This window comes from Varanus komodoensis, unplaced genomic scaffold (genome assembly GCF_004798865.1).
Source record: "Varanus komodoensis strain SLA01 unplaced genomic scaffold, ASM479886v1 scaffold40, whole genome shotgun sequence".
NCBI classification, from domain to species: Eukaryota; Metazoa; Chordata; class Lepidosauria; order Squamata; family Varanidae; genus Varanus; species Varanus komodoensis.
In genome coordinates, this window is record NW_025335942.1 from 973,045 (window position 1) to 989,700 (window position 16,656).

General features: G+C 44.4%; 1 protein-coding gene across 1 annotated transcript in view; it reads left to right on the forward strand.

The window, feature by feature from the left end:
* The window catches only part of DNAH5 (dynein axonemal heavy chain 5), a 140,449-nt gene that overhangs the window by 110,292 nt on the left and 13,501 nt on the right, over positions 1 to 16,656 (forward strand). The window contains exons 61-70 of the mRNA XM_044442817.1: positions 277 to 414; positions 1,450 to 1,585; positions 2,445 to 2,761; positions 4,438 to 4,593; positions 6,575 to 6,757; positions 10,365 to 10,608; positions 11,689 to 11,803; positions 13,343 to 13,533; positions 14,287 to 14,408; positions 16,019 to 16,168. Of these exons, the coding sequence (XP_044298752.1) occupies positions 277 to 414; positions 1,450 to 1,585; positions 2,445 to 2,761; positions 4,438 to 4,593; positions 6,575 to 6,757; positions 10,365 to 10,608; positions 11,689 to 11,803; positions 13,343 to 13,533; positions 14,287 to 14,408; positions 16,019 to 16,168 (1,752 nt within the window). The remainder of the gene's footprint in view (positions 1 to 276; positions 415 to 1,449; positions 1,586 to 2,444; positions 2,762 to 4,437; positions 4,594 to 6,574; positions 6,758 to 10,364; positions 10,609 to 11,688; positions 11,804 to 13,342; positions 13,534 to 14,286; positions 14,409 to 16,018; positions 16,169 to 16,656) is intronic.

Genomic DNA, 16,656 nt, shown 5'->3' on the forward strand with positions numbered 1-16,656 from the left:
GACCGTCCATCTACTGGTATCTCGGGACAGTTTACAACAAGCCCTTGAAATGGTTGATATTTTGTAGTATTGTTTTTTTTTTACTATTATCCTCCCATAATAATTCATTTATCAAGAGTTATTCTTATCATATGGAACCAGTTATTTTCATTGTTGATGATTCTTTCAAAAGGGAGGCAAAGAGTTTTGTTTGCATATATTTCTCTCAGAAACCAGATGTTCGAATGATGCAGTTCTGCTTGAAACCTTGTCCTTTGTGAATTGATGATTTCCTAGGCTAACCTGGCCGTTCAGGAGAACCGTCTGACGACCGCCATGTTAGACCTGCAGAAAGCTCAAGCTGAGCTGGATGCCAAGCAAACTGAACTAGATATTGTGCAGGCGGAATACGAGAAGGCCATGAGGGAGAAACAGGTACTTCATTCTGCCAGGGGTGCTCCTGTAAGGCCCACGGAGGCAATCCTCTGCTGGCGTGAACTCGCCATGGCGTGCTTACAGCCAGTTAGGGATCTGGACAGTCTTGCTGAGAGGTAAGGAAAATCCCAGCATGCCTCCAGGCCTGCAGAGAAATCTGGAGAGGTCAGCATCTGGCAGGACCACCCAGGTGACCAGGATAGCAAGCACAGCTCACACTTGCCTTTACTGTGCTGCCCTCATTACATACATACAAATTGAAAATCGTCCTGATTCCGTCCTTATTTCCCTCTCTGACCATTTCTTAATTTCAATAGTGCCACCAGCATTCATGAATTCCAGCAGCAGGGATTGGGCAAAAGGAGCTCGAACTCCCAAGATCAACAACCAGTGGTGCTGAACCCCCAGGAATTACAATTTTTGTGTTTGTTTTAAAAAGCTGCTTATGGATGTTTGATCTATTTTCAACTGTTTTGCTTCATCATTTCTTTTAAAATTCAAGTGGGTGTATGATTGTGATTAACCTGTGTAATATTCCATGTGGCAACTTACAATTGCATTATTAGCCTATTAAACAAGCAGATACAAACATCTGTCTCTAAAGTAGGCAGCAAGCATCCCCTTCTGAGTGCCTTGAGCTCTCTCCACCCCTTAAAAACATGTCCGGGGACTGTGAGATGCATGGTGCAGAAAAAACTATACCAGTTTTTTCTTGAAAAGCAAAGAGGTTTCAACCAACTCGATTCCTGGGCAACAACCAATCCTGGTGTGCAGTCTAGTTGATTCTGGGACAGAACATTTAAGATGTCTTTCACTGGAACTCTGATGGCAGTAAAATCCACCTCCCAGACATGTGAAGGGAGTAATCCAGATGCGTCCACGATTCTTACTTTGGATAAAGACATTAGAGTGATTTTATTATTACCGGTGCATCATTTATGGTAAACCATATCTAGGGACTTTATGCATTGGGTTCAGGCTAAGCTGCTGCCCCGGCCACATATTTCATTAAACATATATATTTTATTTTGGCAGACATTGCTTGAGGATGCAGAACGCTGCAGACACAAAATGCAGACAGCTTCCAGTCTCATTAGTGGGTTGGCTGGCGAGAAAGAAAGGTGGACGGAACAAAGCAAAGAGTTTGCAGCACAAACAAAGAGGCTTGTGGGTATGGTGAATACACTGCCATTTCAGCGCTCTGTAAAAAAGTCACTCTCAAAGGCTATGTTGGTTGAGCAGTCCCAAGTTAAACCCAGGCTTCATTTCCAAGATAATTCCTTGTGATCCTGTTTTATCATGAACCCCTGTTCCACTCTGGTGCCCATCTTACATTTCTAGGTTTCTTTGAACCTCATAGCCTAGAGAGATGAATTAATATTTGTGTTTGTATATCCAGAGGGAACACTCTATGAGCAAGCAAAAATGCCATTTGTGTCCAGAGTTAGTTTCTGTGTATAATGGAGCCCAGTGTATGACTTTCCTAGTTCCATTTTTGGGGTCTTACATGGGACTATGATCTATGTATAAGATCTTGGATTTCAATCCAGTAATAGTGCTCAAGGAAGGAATCCAGAACATTGGTAAGCTGCTTCCAAGTGGAGCACAAGCATTTTTGTATAGACAATCAGCTTATATGAATTGACCCAAGTCTCCTGGCTTACTAATGTAGGAACCCTCGGGGTGTTCTAACACATTTAGCTTAAAGCTGCAGTTGCCTCAGGATGGAAAAAATGCGTATGCCACGAGAATGTAAAAGCTGTGCAAGCCGGAATGCTCCCATTCACATTACAAATGTCTCTCCTGTGCTTTCTTTTCTGCATGAACAATGGTCAACTAGATGTTCATATAAAGGGAGGGAGGGAGTCACAAAAGCGATTTGAGCTCGATGAGTAAAAACACTCTTAGGAATAGACCCCTGCAAGCCTGAGCTTCTGTTGCTTTCATTTTCACTGCAAGTGCAAGCATTTTCTCAGGAGTGCTTCTGCACAGCATCCTTCCAAATGAGATCGTTCTCTGTGTTAATTTAGGAGATGTGCTCCTGGCCACAGCCTTTCTGTCCTATTCCGGCCCTTTTAACCAAGAATTCCGCAATCTGCTGTTAACCGGTTGGCAAAAAGAGATGAAATCACGGAAAATCCCATTTGGGAACGATCTGAATCTCACCGAGATGCTGATTGATGCTCCGACCGTCAGTGAATGGAACCTTCAAGGGCTGCCGAATGATGATCTGTCCATTCAGAACGGCATCATTGTCACCAAGGCAGCTCGTTACCCTTTGCTGATTGATCCTCAGACACAAGGCAAGATCTGGATTAAAAACAAGGAAACCAGGAATGAGCTTCAGGTAGGCCTGATTCAGTGGGGCTGGTAATAATACAATAGAAGCATTTTGTGCTTCCCTCAGTAGCAGGAAACATTCCACAGCAATGTCTTAATTGGGAAGATTCAGTGGCTAGAAAGAATTTGCTGGGAACCCGCAACGTTGCGGTACAAGATCACTTTCCCTTCTGTTTAGAATCTAAATGTAGCATGAAACACTCGCCTAAGGTGGATGTGACATGATTCACATTAACCCTGTTGTCCCTGGTTCCCATGATTCTCTGTTGTGCTGGGGCAGGACAGAGTAGGAGATCAGCTCCGTCATGATCTCAGCCAGAATTGGCCCCCTCCCCAGTTATTAAGATTGGTGTGAAAGCACCCAAGTACACCAATGGGAGCTTCTCTCCCACTGCAAAGCGTTGGTGTGCTTCAGAGCAGACCATGGCAAGGGCCAAGAATTACAGGGCCCCTTTGCCATGATGGTTCCAGGCTAGCTCCACCTCCCTTCTCCCTGGCCCAAGAGTGCATGGCAAAATGCAATGCATGACTGAGCTAAAGATGTCAACAGCAGCCCAGAGGCAAAGTGTTTCCTTCTCACACAGAATGGTGGATTTATTATCTATCTATTTAATAGATTTTAGCCCACCCCATTAGCCACGTGTCGTTCTTCCCTCCAAGTATGTAACCGGCTAGGACATTTTCTTCAAATTTTGCCCCCTTTCTGATCCTCCACAACTGATCTGAATATAGAACATGCCTTCTAATCTTCTGCTGCCCGCTTAATCTCTGCCCTATGTAAACAGATCTTTGTGAGGACACCCCTCCCTTTCAGAGATGCCGGGGGACCGCAGTTCACACCTGGGCACCTCCAAGTGATGATGGCTCTTTTTGTTTAAACCTTGACAGTTTGCATGGTGCATTTTCTACTATTTAAAGGCTTGTTGGCACCAGTGCCGGCCCAGATTCATGGGATAGTGAGGCTAGGTCAGGTAAAGGTGAGGGAGACCAAGGCTAAGGCACCTGGCATCCAGCAAGGGGAAGCCTCTTAAATGTTCAGAACTGCAAGCAAACTTCAGGACCCTTCACAGAGCTCAGGGAAGATCATGGTTTGGTTTCATTCAGAGAGCCAGGATGGTGCAGTGGCTAAGAGGGCGGGACTGGGACTCAGGAGATCTGGGTTCTAGTCCTCTCAGCCATGGGGCCCACTGGGTGATGCTGGGCCAGGCACAGACTCTCCACCCAACCGACCTTACAGGGTTGTTATTCTGAGAATAAAAGCGAGAGAAGGAGAATTATGTAAGGTGCCTTGAATTCCTTGAAAGGGAAAAAGTGGGGTATAAATTTAATAAATAAATAATAAGTCAATCATGGTTATCAATTATCAACTGATGTGGTGGGCTTTTGTTTTTGGTTTTGCAATTTCCTTTCATGAGAGTGGGGTATTGCTGGATGCCTGCCTGACATACTTCCGTGTTACCAGTACAAGTCCTACTGTGTGCACGGATTCTCATCTATGTGTGAAATGAACAGATTTAGTTTAATTCCAAGTGCTCCAATGATGATTCAAGTCGTAATGTTTTTGACTGGCTAAAGAAGTTAGGAAAACTCTGTCTTTTGAGCTGCTTTATAAGTGCATGCCGAGAGGTCTTTTTCCCGGTGACCCAACAGCATAATATCTGGGCAAGATGGTTCTCTTTTCAGATCACCTCCTTAAATCACAAGTATTTTAGAAATCACTTGGAGGACAGCCTTTCTCTTGGAAGGCCACTGTTAATTGAAGATGTCAGTGAAGAGCTGGATCCAGCTTTGGATAATGTGCTGGAAAGAAATTTCATCAAAACAGGTTCTACATACAAGGTGAGAGAAGTGGGATATTTCCATCCATTGGAAGAACTGGGGATGCTATATTCTCTTCACCATCGTAGATTTTGGACTTGGTGTAACCAGGTTGCTTAACTTGCACTTTAAAGAGAATAGTTCATAGCAGCAGTCTTTACTACTTGTGCTTTGAATAAATATTTGGTTTCCTTTGTTCTCTGTGGACTACTGAACTTCCTTAGCTTATACTTATTACATGTGAAGGTGCTTGAAAAGTTGCTTATGAGAAAGCTTCCAATATAAGAAGTGGTGAATGAGTGATATTCCAGCCCTCCAGGATTCTCTGATCATCAGCTTCCTTTTCACATGTCTATGGTTTATGCTTGTGTTTGCAGTCACCACTCATTTTGAGCAAATGTGCAGAACAAACTGTTGTTGTATGTGTAAGTTATGCAAACAATTCCCAAATGTGTGTAAACCTCCCGCATTTTCAGGAGCACATTCAAAGTGACGGACCTTTCTTGCAAAATGTTCTTCATTGATCAATGTTTTTTCCAGAAGTGCAAACATCCAGAATGAACCTATGAACATGCAGAGTGGTTTGTTGAATCCAATCTAGCATTCACCTCCAGAAACTCACCTTACGAGTGTGCCTGGGCCCAATCCCATTGAGAGGGGCCTTCTGAAAGTGAGCACACCTCTTCTCCATGTGCCAGTCTTCTAATTGGGCCACCCTCCTTTGCTGATGTTGCATCATGGGGTCCAGAGCCATGCCCTCCTCATCTGTCTGAGGAACTCCCCTGCTCCAAGCCCCCTTCTGCCAACTGTATGTCTGGTTATTCCCAGAGGCTTCCTTGCCCACCTAGGGAGTCTGACCTTGAGATAAGAGTCTCTGCTTCTCTCATCTCAGTGTCTCTGGATGACCTACATCCCTCCTCCCCCCCAGGATCACTGCAGCTTCTTTTCCTGCTTTTCTGGAGAATGTATCCCCAAAGCAGTTCTCTTTTTTACTCCGAACAGCCTTAGACTCAAGCATGGGTGAGTTTTAAGAAAGTAGTGCAATTTGAAGAAGCTGTGAGTTGTACAGGTAGATATTTTGTAAATGTAAAGGTGCATTTGGAGCAAATGTGCCCTTGTTCACATTCAGGATGCAAATGGGACATGTTTGATTTGTGTACTGATCCAAAATGTTCTTACAACCTCCATTCAGGAGTTTGTTTCTCTCCATTTGACCCGATTCATAGTGCAACTTTCCCACTTCCTCCTCTTCAGAACATTGCAGGAACGGAAGAAATGTCCTGCAAATGTAATGTGAGAGCTTTCTAAAATCTTGCCCAGCACTAGAAATAGATGTTATGGTTTCAGGTGTCTTCCTTCCATTTCTTTGTGGCTTGCATTGTTGAAAAGCAAGGTCCTTTTCAGTTTATTTCTACCCTTACATTCCAAAAAGTGGCTGTGACTTCTTCAGCAGGGTGTATACAACTGTACAAAGTTCTCTAGCTCTTCTGCAAATGCTGCCTTGCCCTTTTTAATGCCTGTCTCATGAAGGGTGGAAGAACAATCCAGACCCTCTTCTGCATGCGAAACCTCCTTTTGGAGGAGGTAGTTTGTATTGTTCACTGCCCAGTATCCCTTGGTGGTCCTAGACCATGGGTGAAGAACCCTTGCCCTGTAAAAATTGGGGAAAGAGGGAATCATTCCACGAGCTGGCCACTGTGTTATTCTATAAGTCTACTGTGATACTACATACAAATAATAAAACTGTCTTGTTGTATTCTGAAAGAAGAGTCTGAAGACCATTTAGACATTTCTTTTAGAAGCAAGTCACTTTTGATATGGCACACAAAGTTAAGCTGTTATGTACATCAATATTGTTTGAAATTTAATTATTGTTTTATTTAAGTGAAAATAAAATCGAAGCCCAATATGTTATAAATGACCAGTTGGCATTTGAAGGCGTACAACAGATCTTGTGGGCATCTAATTCCCTTTTACTCCCTCAATGGTTTCTGTTAATTAGGTAAAAGTTGGGGATAAAGAAGTGGATGTCATGAACGGTTTCAGACTTTATATTACCTCCAAGCTGCCAAATCCAGCATATACACCTGAGATTAGTGCTCGCACATCTATCATTGATTTCACTGTCACCATGAAAGGTCTGGAAGATCAGCTTCTGGGGAGGGTCATTCTAACAGAAAAGCAGGTAGGTGGAGAAATGTTTGGCTGCCCCTTTTGAACTATCGTTTCCACCTAGTTTTGTAACTGCTTACTGAGGCAATGCTTCCTTCTCTTATGATGGAAAGATGGGCTTCCCAGCTTCCAGTGATGCAGTAGAGCGTTAAAAAATCATTTGCCCAGGGGCATGAGAAGAAAAGGCTGAAGAAGAAGAGTACCGGCAGGATGCAGCTTATTGTGGCAAAGCCATTTTCTTCCCCTTCTGACTCTCCGGAGCACCCACAAACCTCTGGCTCAGGGGTCCGTCTTCTAGCCTCAGAGCCCACGCTCAGCACTGGTGGGAGCCCCAGCATGTCTCTGAGGTTAGCTCTGGGGCTCTGACCTCTCCTGTAGCCATCCAGATAGAGTTGAACAGTCATAGGATTGGGCGTTACCAGCTTACCACATTTTACATCTTTGCATTGCTGCTAGGTTTCACTTTGGCTTTTCTATTTTATGCTGTAGTTTACAACTGTTGCAGTGTAGATTAGGTTGCATTTTGTGGGTTTCACTGTTGTCAGCCACCCAGAGAGCTTCAGCTATTGGGTGGTATAGAAATGTGAAAAATAAATAAAACTGTCAAGAAGTAAGATATCGAAGCAAAAGCTACACAATCCAACAATGCTCTCTCACTTGCTCCTTTGCTTCCTCCCTTTCCAACCCACTGTTTCTGTGGTTGCATTTCTAATATTTCTTAGGAGCATATGAGATGGCCTTATGGTGCGAGTCAGATCTATTGTCCATTTTCAGGGGCAGCGGCTCTTTCCTAGCCATGCTACCCTGAGATTCATTAGCTGGAGATATCAGCTGACCTTAAGAATCCCCGATCACAAAGTAGGTCTTCCCACTCCTTGTCCAAAAGTGTGTGTTTTGCAAAGACCCCTGAAAGTAGCTTTCTTATAGCATATGAATCCTTTTCATATAAGATTCTGCGATTGACCATGGCTTGCCTGATGGTCTGAGCCTTGCAGGGTTGGGATCAGAAAGAGGAAATGGGTACACAAGGCCAAGGCTCAGATCTGGTGCCCAAGTGGGGCTAAGCAGCCCACTGGCTCCACGCTTGTGACAGTCTGTGTGTGTCAGGGCCAGTGGCCTGTCCTCGAGATCTGCCCTGCCATGCTTGCTTGGTGTGTCATCAGAAGGCAGAAACACAGGACATGGTGACTGAAGCTCCAGGACAAATGAGCCTCTTCGCACAAGCAGCCATTGCTGCCTTTGCCAAGTGGCTGGCCAGAGAGAGCAACTGGTGACGGTCCCAGTTCGGTGCATCTATCCGAGATGCCCCATCTTCTCTGGGGTAGGAGCTGGGAGCTGCCAATAAGCTCCGAAGCACCGCCCCATTCTTGGGGTAGCCCCACCAGGCAGAGTTCTCCCCCACCTCTGCCGAAGTCCTCTCCGGAAGGAGCTGGGGGCATCAGCGTCATGGTGCTACCCTGGAATGGAGCATTGCTGCAAAGGCGGGGGGGGGGGGCACCCCAGCTCATACCAGAACAGCTTCCTTCCAGGCAGGTGCCAGGAGCTGGTGATCTGCTCAGCAGCCTGCTCCAAGTCTGGGACCATGCCGGGCAGCTCATAGCACCCCCAGCTCCTAGACAGGAGCTGTGGTCTTCTCAGCAACGCTGCCCAGCTGCTCGCCCCCTCACCTCCTGCCTGAGAGGCTCCTTCCTTGGATGGAGATCACCACTGGTGATTTGTCTGGTGGCACTGCCCCCAGAACAGGGCAGCGGAACAGACTGGATTGGAGGTCCTCACCGTCTGCTCCAGAGGTCTCCCCATTGCGCTCATGTCCTGCAGGAGGAGCAGGGACCAGCCTCAGTCATCCTGTTGGTGCCCCCCAGGATGCTGCCAGGAGGAGCAAAAGGGGAAGAGGCAGACAGAGGGAGCAAAGCCACCGTGATGAGCCCGATCATCTGTTGGGCTCGTGTGGGATAAGTCTAGGGCTGAATAGCAACCTGTTGTGGTTTAGGGTTGAATAGCAGCCTGTTGTGATTTGTCACAACGGGTTGCCATTAGGGGAGAACCCACCCAAGCATGAAAACTTCATAAGATAGCGTGTATCTAGGCCACCGCTAAATAATTCCATTAATGTTTGAACTGCAGTGGCAATGATCAGTATGCTAACGTAAGCAGAAAAAGAAATATTTCATTAAGGCGCTACTAAAGAATATATCACTTCTAAAAATGTGCATAATAAAGTATATCTATGCTTCCAGTTGTAATAGTCTAAGTATCCCATCTGGCAAGATATGTTGCATGATGGCATCTGGCTTATCTATACTAAAAGAGGAGTATGTTACAATGCCTTGTTTGTAAGGTAGCAGAAAACTGGTTGTCTGTGCTATATATTGAAATTGCTGTCATCGTCCAGACAACAAAACAGAACACACCAGCAACATGCCATAGACCTGAGGTCATGTGTGGAATTTTGCAATTGTACCTGTTGGTATTCTGGAGATCTCTCTTCTCACCAACCTTTTCATCTTGAAGTGGAAACTAATTAAAACAAATGAAATGAGCAAATGTTCTCTCATTTCATTCTGGATTACCTTTTCATCCTTCTGTATTAAAGATATTTGCATGTTTAATGCTCAGATTTCCCATCACGGCTTGTCTGAAGAAAACTCATAATTCTCATAAATTGCTTTCACAATCCCCAATTACGTTTCCCTTTGTTTCTACAGATTGTGCTTGCCATAGGTCTTTCTTTTATGTCTGTTTTTTTAAAGCTTTATGGTCAAGACACATTCTACAGAATGAGATCACTTTTGAATTATATGGAAATTAACTTTTTGGTAGTGTTAACTATGTGGAATGAATCTTTCCTATTCGTTCAGTATTTGTGGTATTTTGATCAACCATAAATAGAACACAGCACACATTTCTTACCGTGTTCCTTGTGATGAGGTCAGAAAAACTCCAGAAAGTTTCCAATAGTGAAGAAGAAATTGTTGTCCATAGTGCCCTTCAGTTAACTACCCAGACAGCTTCAGCTGTGGGCAGCAAAGAAATAAAAATAATAAGAATAAGACTAATAACAGGAACAATAAGAATCAATGCCTCTGTGATCTTTGCTGTGAGCTGCCAACAATCAAGAACTGCTGGAACTAGAAGTGCCACAAAATTTAATCCCAGCTGGAGGCTGAGTTGGAGTCTTGGGTTTCTCCTGAAGTCAGAAACAGCCGGTGAGGCAAGTCCTGGTGCGCTGCAAACCCTGAAATGGTCTCAGTGTGTGTCCCATGGCCTCTACCACGTCAAAGCATGGATGATCTCTTTGACCCGTTGATGAAGTGGCTGTATGGAATCATACAGTTGGGAGGGGCTTAGAGGGCCATTGGGTCCAACCCCCAGCTCAGTGCAGGCATCAAGTCTCCCATCCAAATTCTAAAGAGGTCTGACCCACTTAGCTTTCAAGATTAGGCAGGATCAGGCACTTCAGGCTATAAAGAAGTCTCCCTCTGGCATCACTCAGAATATTCGCTAAGTTGTGTGTTTCCCTCTGTACGGTACTATATATACTATGTCTCTCATATACCTTAATGAACCTGCTTCCAGCAATGCAGGCCACTGAAGTGTGGCCTTCTGATGGGCTTTAACAGGAGTTGGAGAAAGAGCGAACCGATCTAATGGAAGATGTGACTGCTAACAAGAGGAAGATGAAAGAACTAGAAGATAACTTGCTGTTTCGACTGACAAGCACACAAGGCTCTCTGGTGGAAGATGAGAGTCTCATCATTGTACTTAGCAACACAAAGAAGACTGCAGAAGAGGTGACACAGAAATTGCAAATTTCGGCCGAAACTGAAATACAGATTAATTCAGCCCGGGAAGAATACAGACCAGGTGAGCTGACTGTCCCTAGTGATGCTAACCCAAATATTTAAGTCATTCATCAGAATGGACTGTGGCTGAAGCTGAGAGGGCGGAATATGAAAACTTGAATGAAAGCTAGCTGCGAAAGTAGTTAATGCAATAATGTGTGGTTTTCTTTGAATAAAGTAGCCATTGGAGCATTGACACGTCTATCAGAGCCTCCAACGATAGCGGTGTTCCAATGATCATCAGTACTGGATTGAAAACCTTGGTCTTCTGTGCTATTTTTCTCCTCTTCCAGCAAAGTTGGTTTCATCTATACATACATTTCTATACCTATAAAACTTAGTCTTATTATATGCATCTTGTGAGATTTTTGCTCAGATATGTTAATGATGGATGTGCTGCCTTCATGCATATCTTTTCCATAAATAATTTGCAAAAATCAGATTATTTTGCATAGTGTCCCTTGGACATTCAGAAAATAATGAGAACTCTGAATTGGAATAGATCAAGCCTCTAGGTCCTGGCAAGCAGTGCTGAGCTGACTGAAAGTTAGGGCCTGAGATCCTGCTACATCGATTCCGGGGCACCTTCCCAGCAATCTTCCTTTTTCCAAATTTACTGAGAGTGTGATGGGTGGATCCAGTAGTGATGGAGAGCTACTGGAAATGGCTGCTGGCTGAAATGGATTCCCAGATCTTACACAGTCCTGAATAAAATCACAAATAGAATCCAGGTTTTTAGAGTAGTGTATTGATATCTTTGTGGTTTTCTGGATTCATATAATGGTGGGATGCTGCCTTTGGAGCAGTAACAACAACAAAGTTTTCAGTTTGGAGTTTAGACTTCTGTTGAACAGGTAGATGTGTGGGTAGATGTTGTTGTAGCATGTTGTTGTAGCAGAGTTGATGTTGGTAGATGTTGTTGTAGCAAAGTTGAAGAACCAAGACTCTCCACCCCAGACAAAAATAGGCTGTGGGTTTTCCTGCAGGAATCAACTTTTAACTGTTTATTATGAGGAACATGCTCATTGTTGGTGTGAGATCTTGCAAGGACTGCTTTTGTCCTTCATCAGTTATTGATTGAATGCAACCTTCTTTTCTTCAGTTGCAACAAGAGGCAGCATCCTCTATTTCCTGATAACCGAGATGAGTATGGTGAATGTCATGTATCAAACTTCACTTCGACAGTTCCTGGGCCTCTTTGATCTTTCACTTGCCAGGTAACCACACATTCTAGACATTGGATTGATCAAGATGGACAAACCGTTTTCTAAGAGCTGAAGCAGTTTGATGGAGACACTGTCGTTTGGTATCTTAATTTTCTCACCCGTACACTCTGGGGAAATTTTCTTCCAGTGTTTGTCTCCTAACCTTTGGGAGCTGGAAGAACAGAGAGAGAGAGATGAGCATCATAAGGAAAGGAAACAAACATTCTACACAGAAGACAAAAATCATCTTAGTTGTATGCTGACGCTGTAAGCATCCAAAGCCGTGTTGAGCTTTCGATTTTTAAGATAGCAAAAACATTTCAGAGGAAATTGAATATCTAATATCATCCTGAAAGTTTGGGAAACATTGGAACCAATTGGTCATTAAGGAACAAAGGATACTGCTCTGCTTCCTTTGGAATATTTGCATATGTGACTGGCAGGTAGGAATAATAGCTTTTGTCTTCCAACACACAGTGATGTGTGACTGAACCTGTTGCCTACCCTGCCTTGGGGCACCTGTTTCCAGTTCAGGACGTGCACATGGTGGGCATGTCATGAGTGGAGCCGGCTGGTGCCGGAGGTCAGACTAGATGGCCCAGGAGACCCCTTCTGACTCGCTCTGTTTCTATGTTTCTAAACCAATGGTGGAGGCAGTTACTTCAATCTACCCTGTACCAGAGGGTCTGTGTTTGCTGCAGCCATGTCCAACAATTCAGCTGTATGTGAAAATAATGAGATAATGGGAAGAATAGTCAGGCAGGCCAAGATTTCAGACAATTTTCCTTTCATATGAAGGAACAATTGATATCGCTGTCCATGAGTTATATGGTTGTTCTCCGGATTGTGTATGTCTATGCGTGTGTGTATTATGTTGTTTTTTCCCTACAGGTCCTTGTTGGCCCTAACTCTTTGCTCTATAGAGTTGACCTTCTGTGGAAGTCACTCTTCCTTCTGTAGCTTTCCAAATCCTTCAGTTCCTTAATTGGTGATGCTATGGATTGAACCCGTCACCACTTAGTTATATCTACTGACAGATCCTTCCTGCTGTGACAAAATGCTGCTTGGTATGGGTTGCTCTTTTCAAGGACCCTTTCACACTAAGCTGTGTTAATCTGTAATACTCCCAAAACAAGTTGTTTGACTTCCATTTGGCACAGAGATCTTGTGTTATTGTTTAGAATTCTGCCTTCAGAAGCATCTCATCTGTGCCACATTTTACAAAAACAGGGTTCAGACAGGATGTGTAAGGATAAAGATCAAAGGAATCGACTCTACACAGTTCTGATCCCATGAGAGTCGCGGTGGCTTAGCTTCCAGCGATTCAAAGAGGCCCAGTCCAGAAAGGGAGCTCTGTGGGGCCGTGTCACCTGACCACTGTTTAGCATCCTATTGATTTGTCCCCATTGACCTTGTGTGCCTCAGTAGTGGCTCAGGATTACGGAGAACGGCTTTGAAAATGCTTTCTTCTTTTCAGGAAAGGGGCTTTCTGAAAGCTTTCCCTCAAAGGCAGACTTTCATTCCTTGCTCCCCTCTCCTTCTTTTGAAAAGGTCTGTCAAGAGCCCAATTACAAGCAAGAGAATAGCAAATATCATTGAGTACATGACCTACGAAGTGTGCAGGCATGCTGCCCGAGGGCTGTATGAGGAGCACAAGTTCTTGTTCACGTTGCTGCTTACCTTGAAGATTGACCTGCAGCGGGGCAAAGTCAAGCACGAGGAGTTCCTCACTCTGATTAAAGGTCAGCGCCTGTGCAGGCGACGTGCAGCTCGTTTGCTTCTCATTTATTTATTTAGAAATTTGTATATACCGCCCCAATACTAGAAGTCTCTGGGCGGCTTATTTCAGGCTGGGTGTTAGTCGAAGACCAGCTTCTTTTCCCGGGCATTTGGGCTTTGTTGTTTCCCAGAATGGGCCTGCAGTTCAAACCTTTGTACTGCTGCTGGCTTTTATTTTGGTTTTGGTTGTTTTCATTTTGGTTCTCTACAGTAGTATGAAAATTTTGAGTGGTGTTTTATTGTGTTATGGTTTCCACTTCCATGAACCACCTAGGCACTTAGGCAGTATATATTACTCGCACACTATACTATGATGTGAGTGCATACCACTTTGGTGGTATTGAAATATAATTAACTAGTAAAATAAAAATTCACGTTCACATGCTATAGGCAATAGAGGACCTGAAGCATGACTGCCTGCACGACCACATGAGGTGCCTCTCTCCCTGTGGGATGCACACCGCATGCTTTTGCACATTGGCCTGCAAGTAAAAGTGAGCCCCATCTGGCAAACCAGCCCATTTTGACTCTGTGATGTAGATTTGTATGCAGATAGGGGATCCAGCATGTGAAACAGAGGTGGGGGAGCTGGCAGGATAAACACCACCCCCTTCCAGCATCATGAATGCAGGCTGAAGATCTAACCATTGAAAATAAATAAATAGATAAATAAATAAATAAATAAAACCCAGGTTTGCTATTACCTCTCTTCCCAGGTGGGGCTTCTTTGGATCTGAAAGCTTGTCCCCCTAAACCAGCTAAATGGATCCTGGATATGACTTGGTTAAATTTGGTGGAGCTCAGTAAACTGAGACAATTCTCAGATGTTCTTGACCAAGTAGGTAACTGACCGAAGTCAGCATAACTAGTTCTCATGCTCTGATTCTCTTGATGCTTTCATGCCCCTTGGTTTTATGCATGTGAAGGCTACTGCTGATGTGGACCTTCCTCCAAAAGTACTGTCCATCTGACTGGCCAGTAGGAAGGCCAAGATGGGGTGGGACAGATCATGGAAGGATTTCTTGGCTGGTGTCCTGTTGTGCTGGAGAGTGTGTAGCATTTCTTCTGCTGAAACTGAAAGAGAAGGAGGAGGTTAGCTTCTCCTTAGAACTGTAATCATGGCACTATTTCTTCCAGAGAAGAGTTCCTTCCATCCTTATTCGAGCCGTCCCCTTACTCATGGGTAGGGATTGGACGCATCCTGGTGGAATCTGCCCCCCCCCCCCAAATGTTCACTCATGCCCAGCTGCACAAATGGCAACCTTCTTCTGCATAAGTAGCAGCATCCAACAGGGGACACTAGGTGGGGCAGCAGATAGACACAATGTGTAGCCACTGGGGGAAGCAGCTGTCCTGGTGGGCATCCCGGGACTGAGCACCCATGACCAGCCTTCGTTGGGTCCAGGAGTGGCTGGTGTTGGCGGGGCGGCCTCTTTGGTGCACGGACAAGCGTTGCTTGTGCAGGGCATGGGGTGTGATTCCTGAGGAGCACTCCATGTACATTGGACAAGCTCATCAGGAGCTCAGTCTCTGACCAATGCAAAGCAGTTGCAGTCTGGGGAGTCGAGCTGAGCCCCGGACAGGCTTCCTCACACTTCATGAGTAATTGCCTGAAACCTTCATCGAAATGTACAGTGGTGGGTATTCCAAATCCCCATTTAGACCTTTTGGGATAAGACTTCCAAGTTTCGGAACTGCAAAGCTTCTTCTGCAGGGAAGTTTTACACCCGCCTTTGAACTGTTTTTTGATTTCCCAGGATTACTCTTTCTCGTGGTGCAGGACATGATTTTTAAGGGTGCTCCGGCTCTTGTGTTCCGAATGCTGCTGAAGTGTGTCTTCAACTGTTTTTTAATCTCTCCTACATATCTTCTTTGACAGAGATGTCTAATTATGTACACCAATGATTCCAGAGTATCTCTGAAAAGCACCATATTAATAACAGAGATCAACCTCACCTCTATGGGTAGAGGATCACAAACAATGTATGGGAGGAGGCATCCTTTAAATTCCCCAGATTTAGGCTAGAAAAATCTTTAATTTTATACCAGTTTCTTGTATACAGCTCAGAAACTAACTGGTAGCCAGTGGAGTTTTTGCAGTGTTGATGCAACGTGCTGCACAAGGCTACCCAGAATAAAAGCCATGGGATCACATTTGGGGCCAAGTGAAACCTCCTAGCTGTGCTCAGGGGCATTACAGTAGTCAAGTTAAGCGGTGCGTTGCTGCAAGTGAGTTAAAAGGTTATCAAGGCATGAAAAAGAGTAGCCAGGTTATTGAGGTCTTTGTTGTCCCCCTCCTCTGTCTTCATCTTCATCCTCATCCTCATTGTCATTGTCTTTTCTTTTTTTTTAAGAAAGGGACACAGTTGCTCACCATGAAGCTTCATGGGACTGTAGAATCTTGTTATGTATGGAATGTAATGAATATTTTCCCCATTGCACAAACAGATTTCACGAACGGAAAAGCAGTGGAAAATTTGGTTTGACAAAGAGAAACCAGAAGAAGAACTTGTTCCCAGTGGCTATGACCAAGCTCTGGACTGCTTCAGACGTCTCCTCCTCATAAGGTCTTGGTGTCCTGACAGAACTATAGCTCAGGTAGGAAAGTATGTTTGAAGGATGGCATCAGATGTCAGGTCTAAACATTGGAAATTCTGCAGGAAGCCTTTCCAGAACAGATTGGTGAGAGTTTATTAACTTCATTAATAAAACAATCTGAGGTGTTCTAAGCTGAAAGACAAGAATTTGTACTGCCTTGATGTTGTGGGTGCAGTCCTCCCCCCCTCTCCCTCCAACAACAACAACGTCAAAAAACCCATATTTATCCCTCACCTGTTCTCAGAGATTGGGGCAGCCAAATACACAACATACTAGCATTCTAACAAATGGCACCTAAATCTGTGAGATTCTTTTATTGTAACAAATTGCAGGATTACAGACTTCAGAAATAACAGATCTGGTGACAATTAGCCATTGGCTCCTTAAGTAATTCCACAACAACCCAAAGTGCATAACTATTGCTGGATCAAAGATCTAGAGAGTTGGTTTCCTCATAATCTCCACAGGAAGCAGGGCAAGGGCTTGAA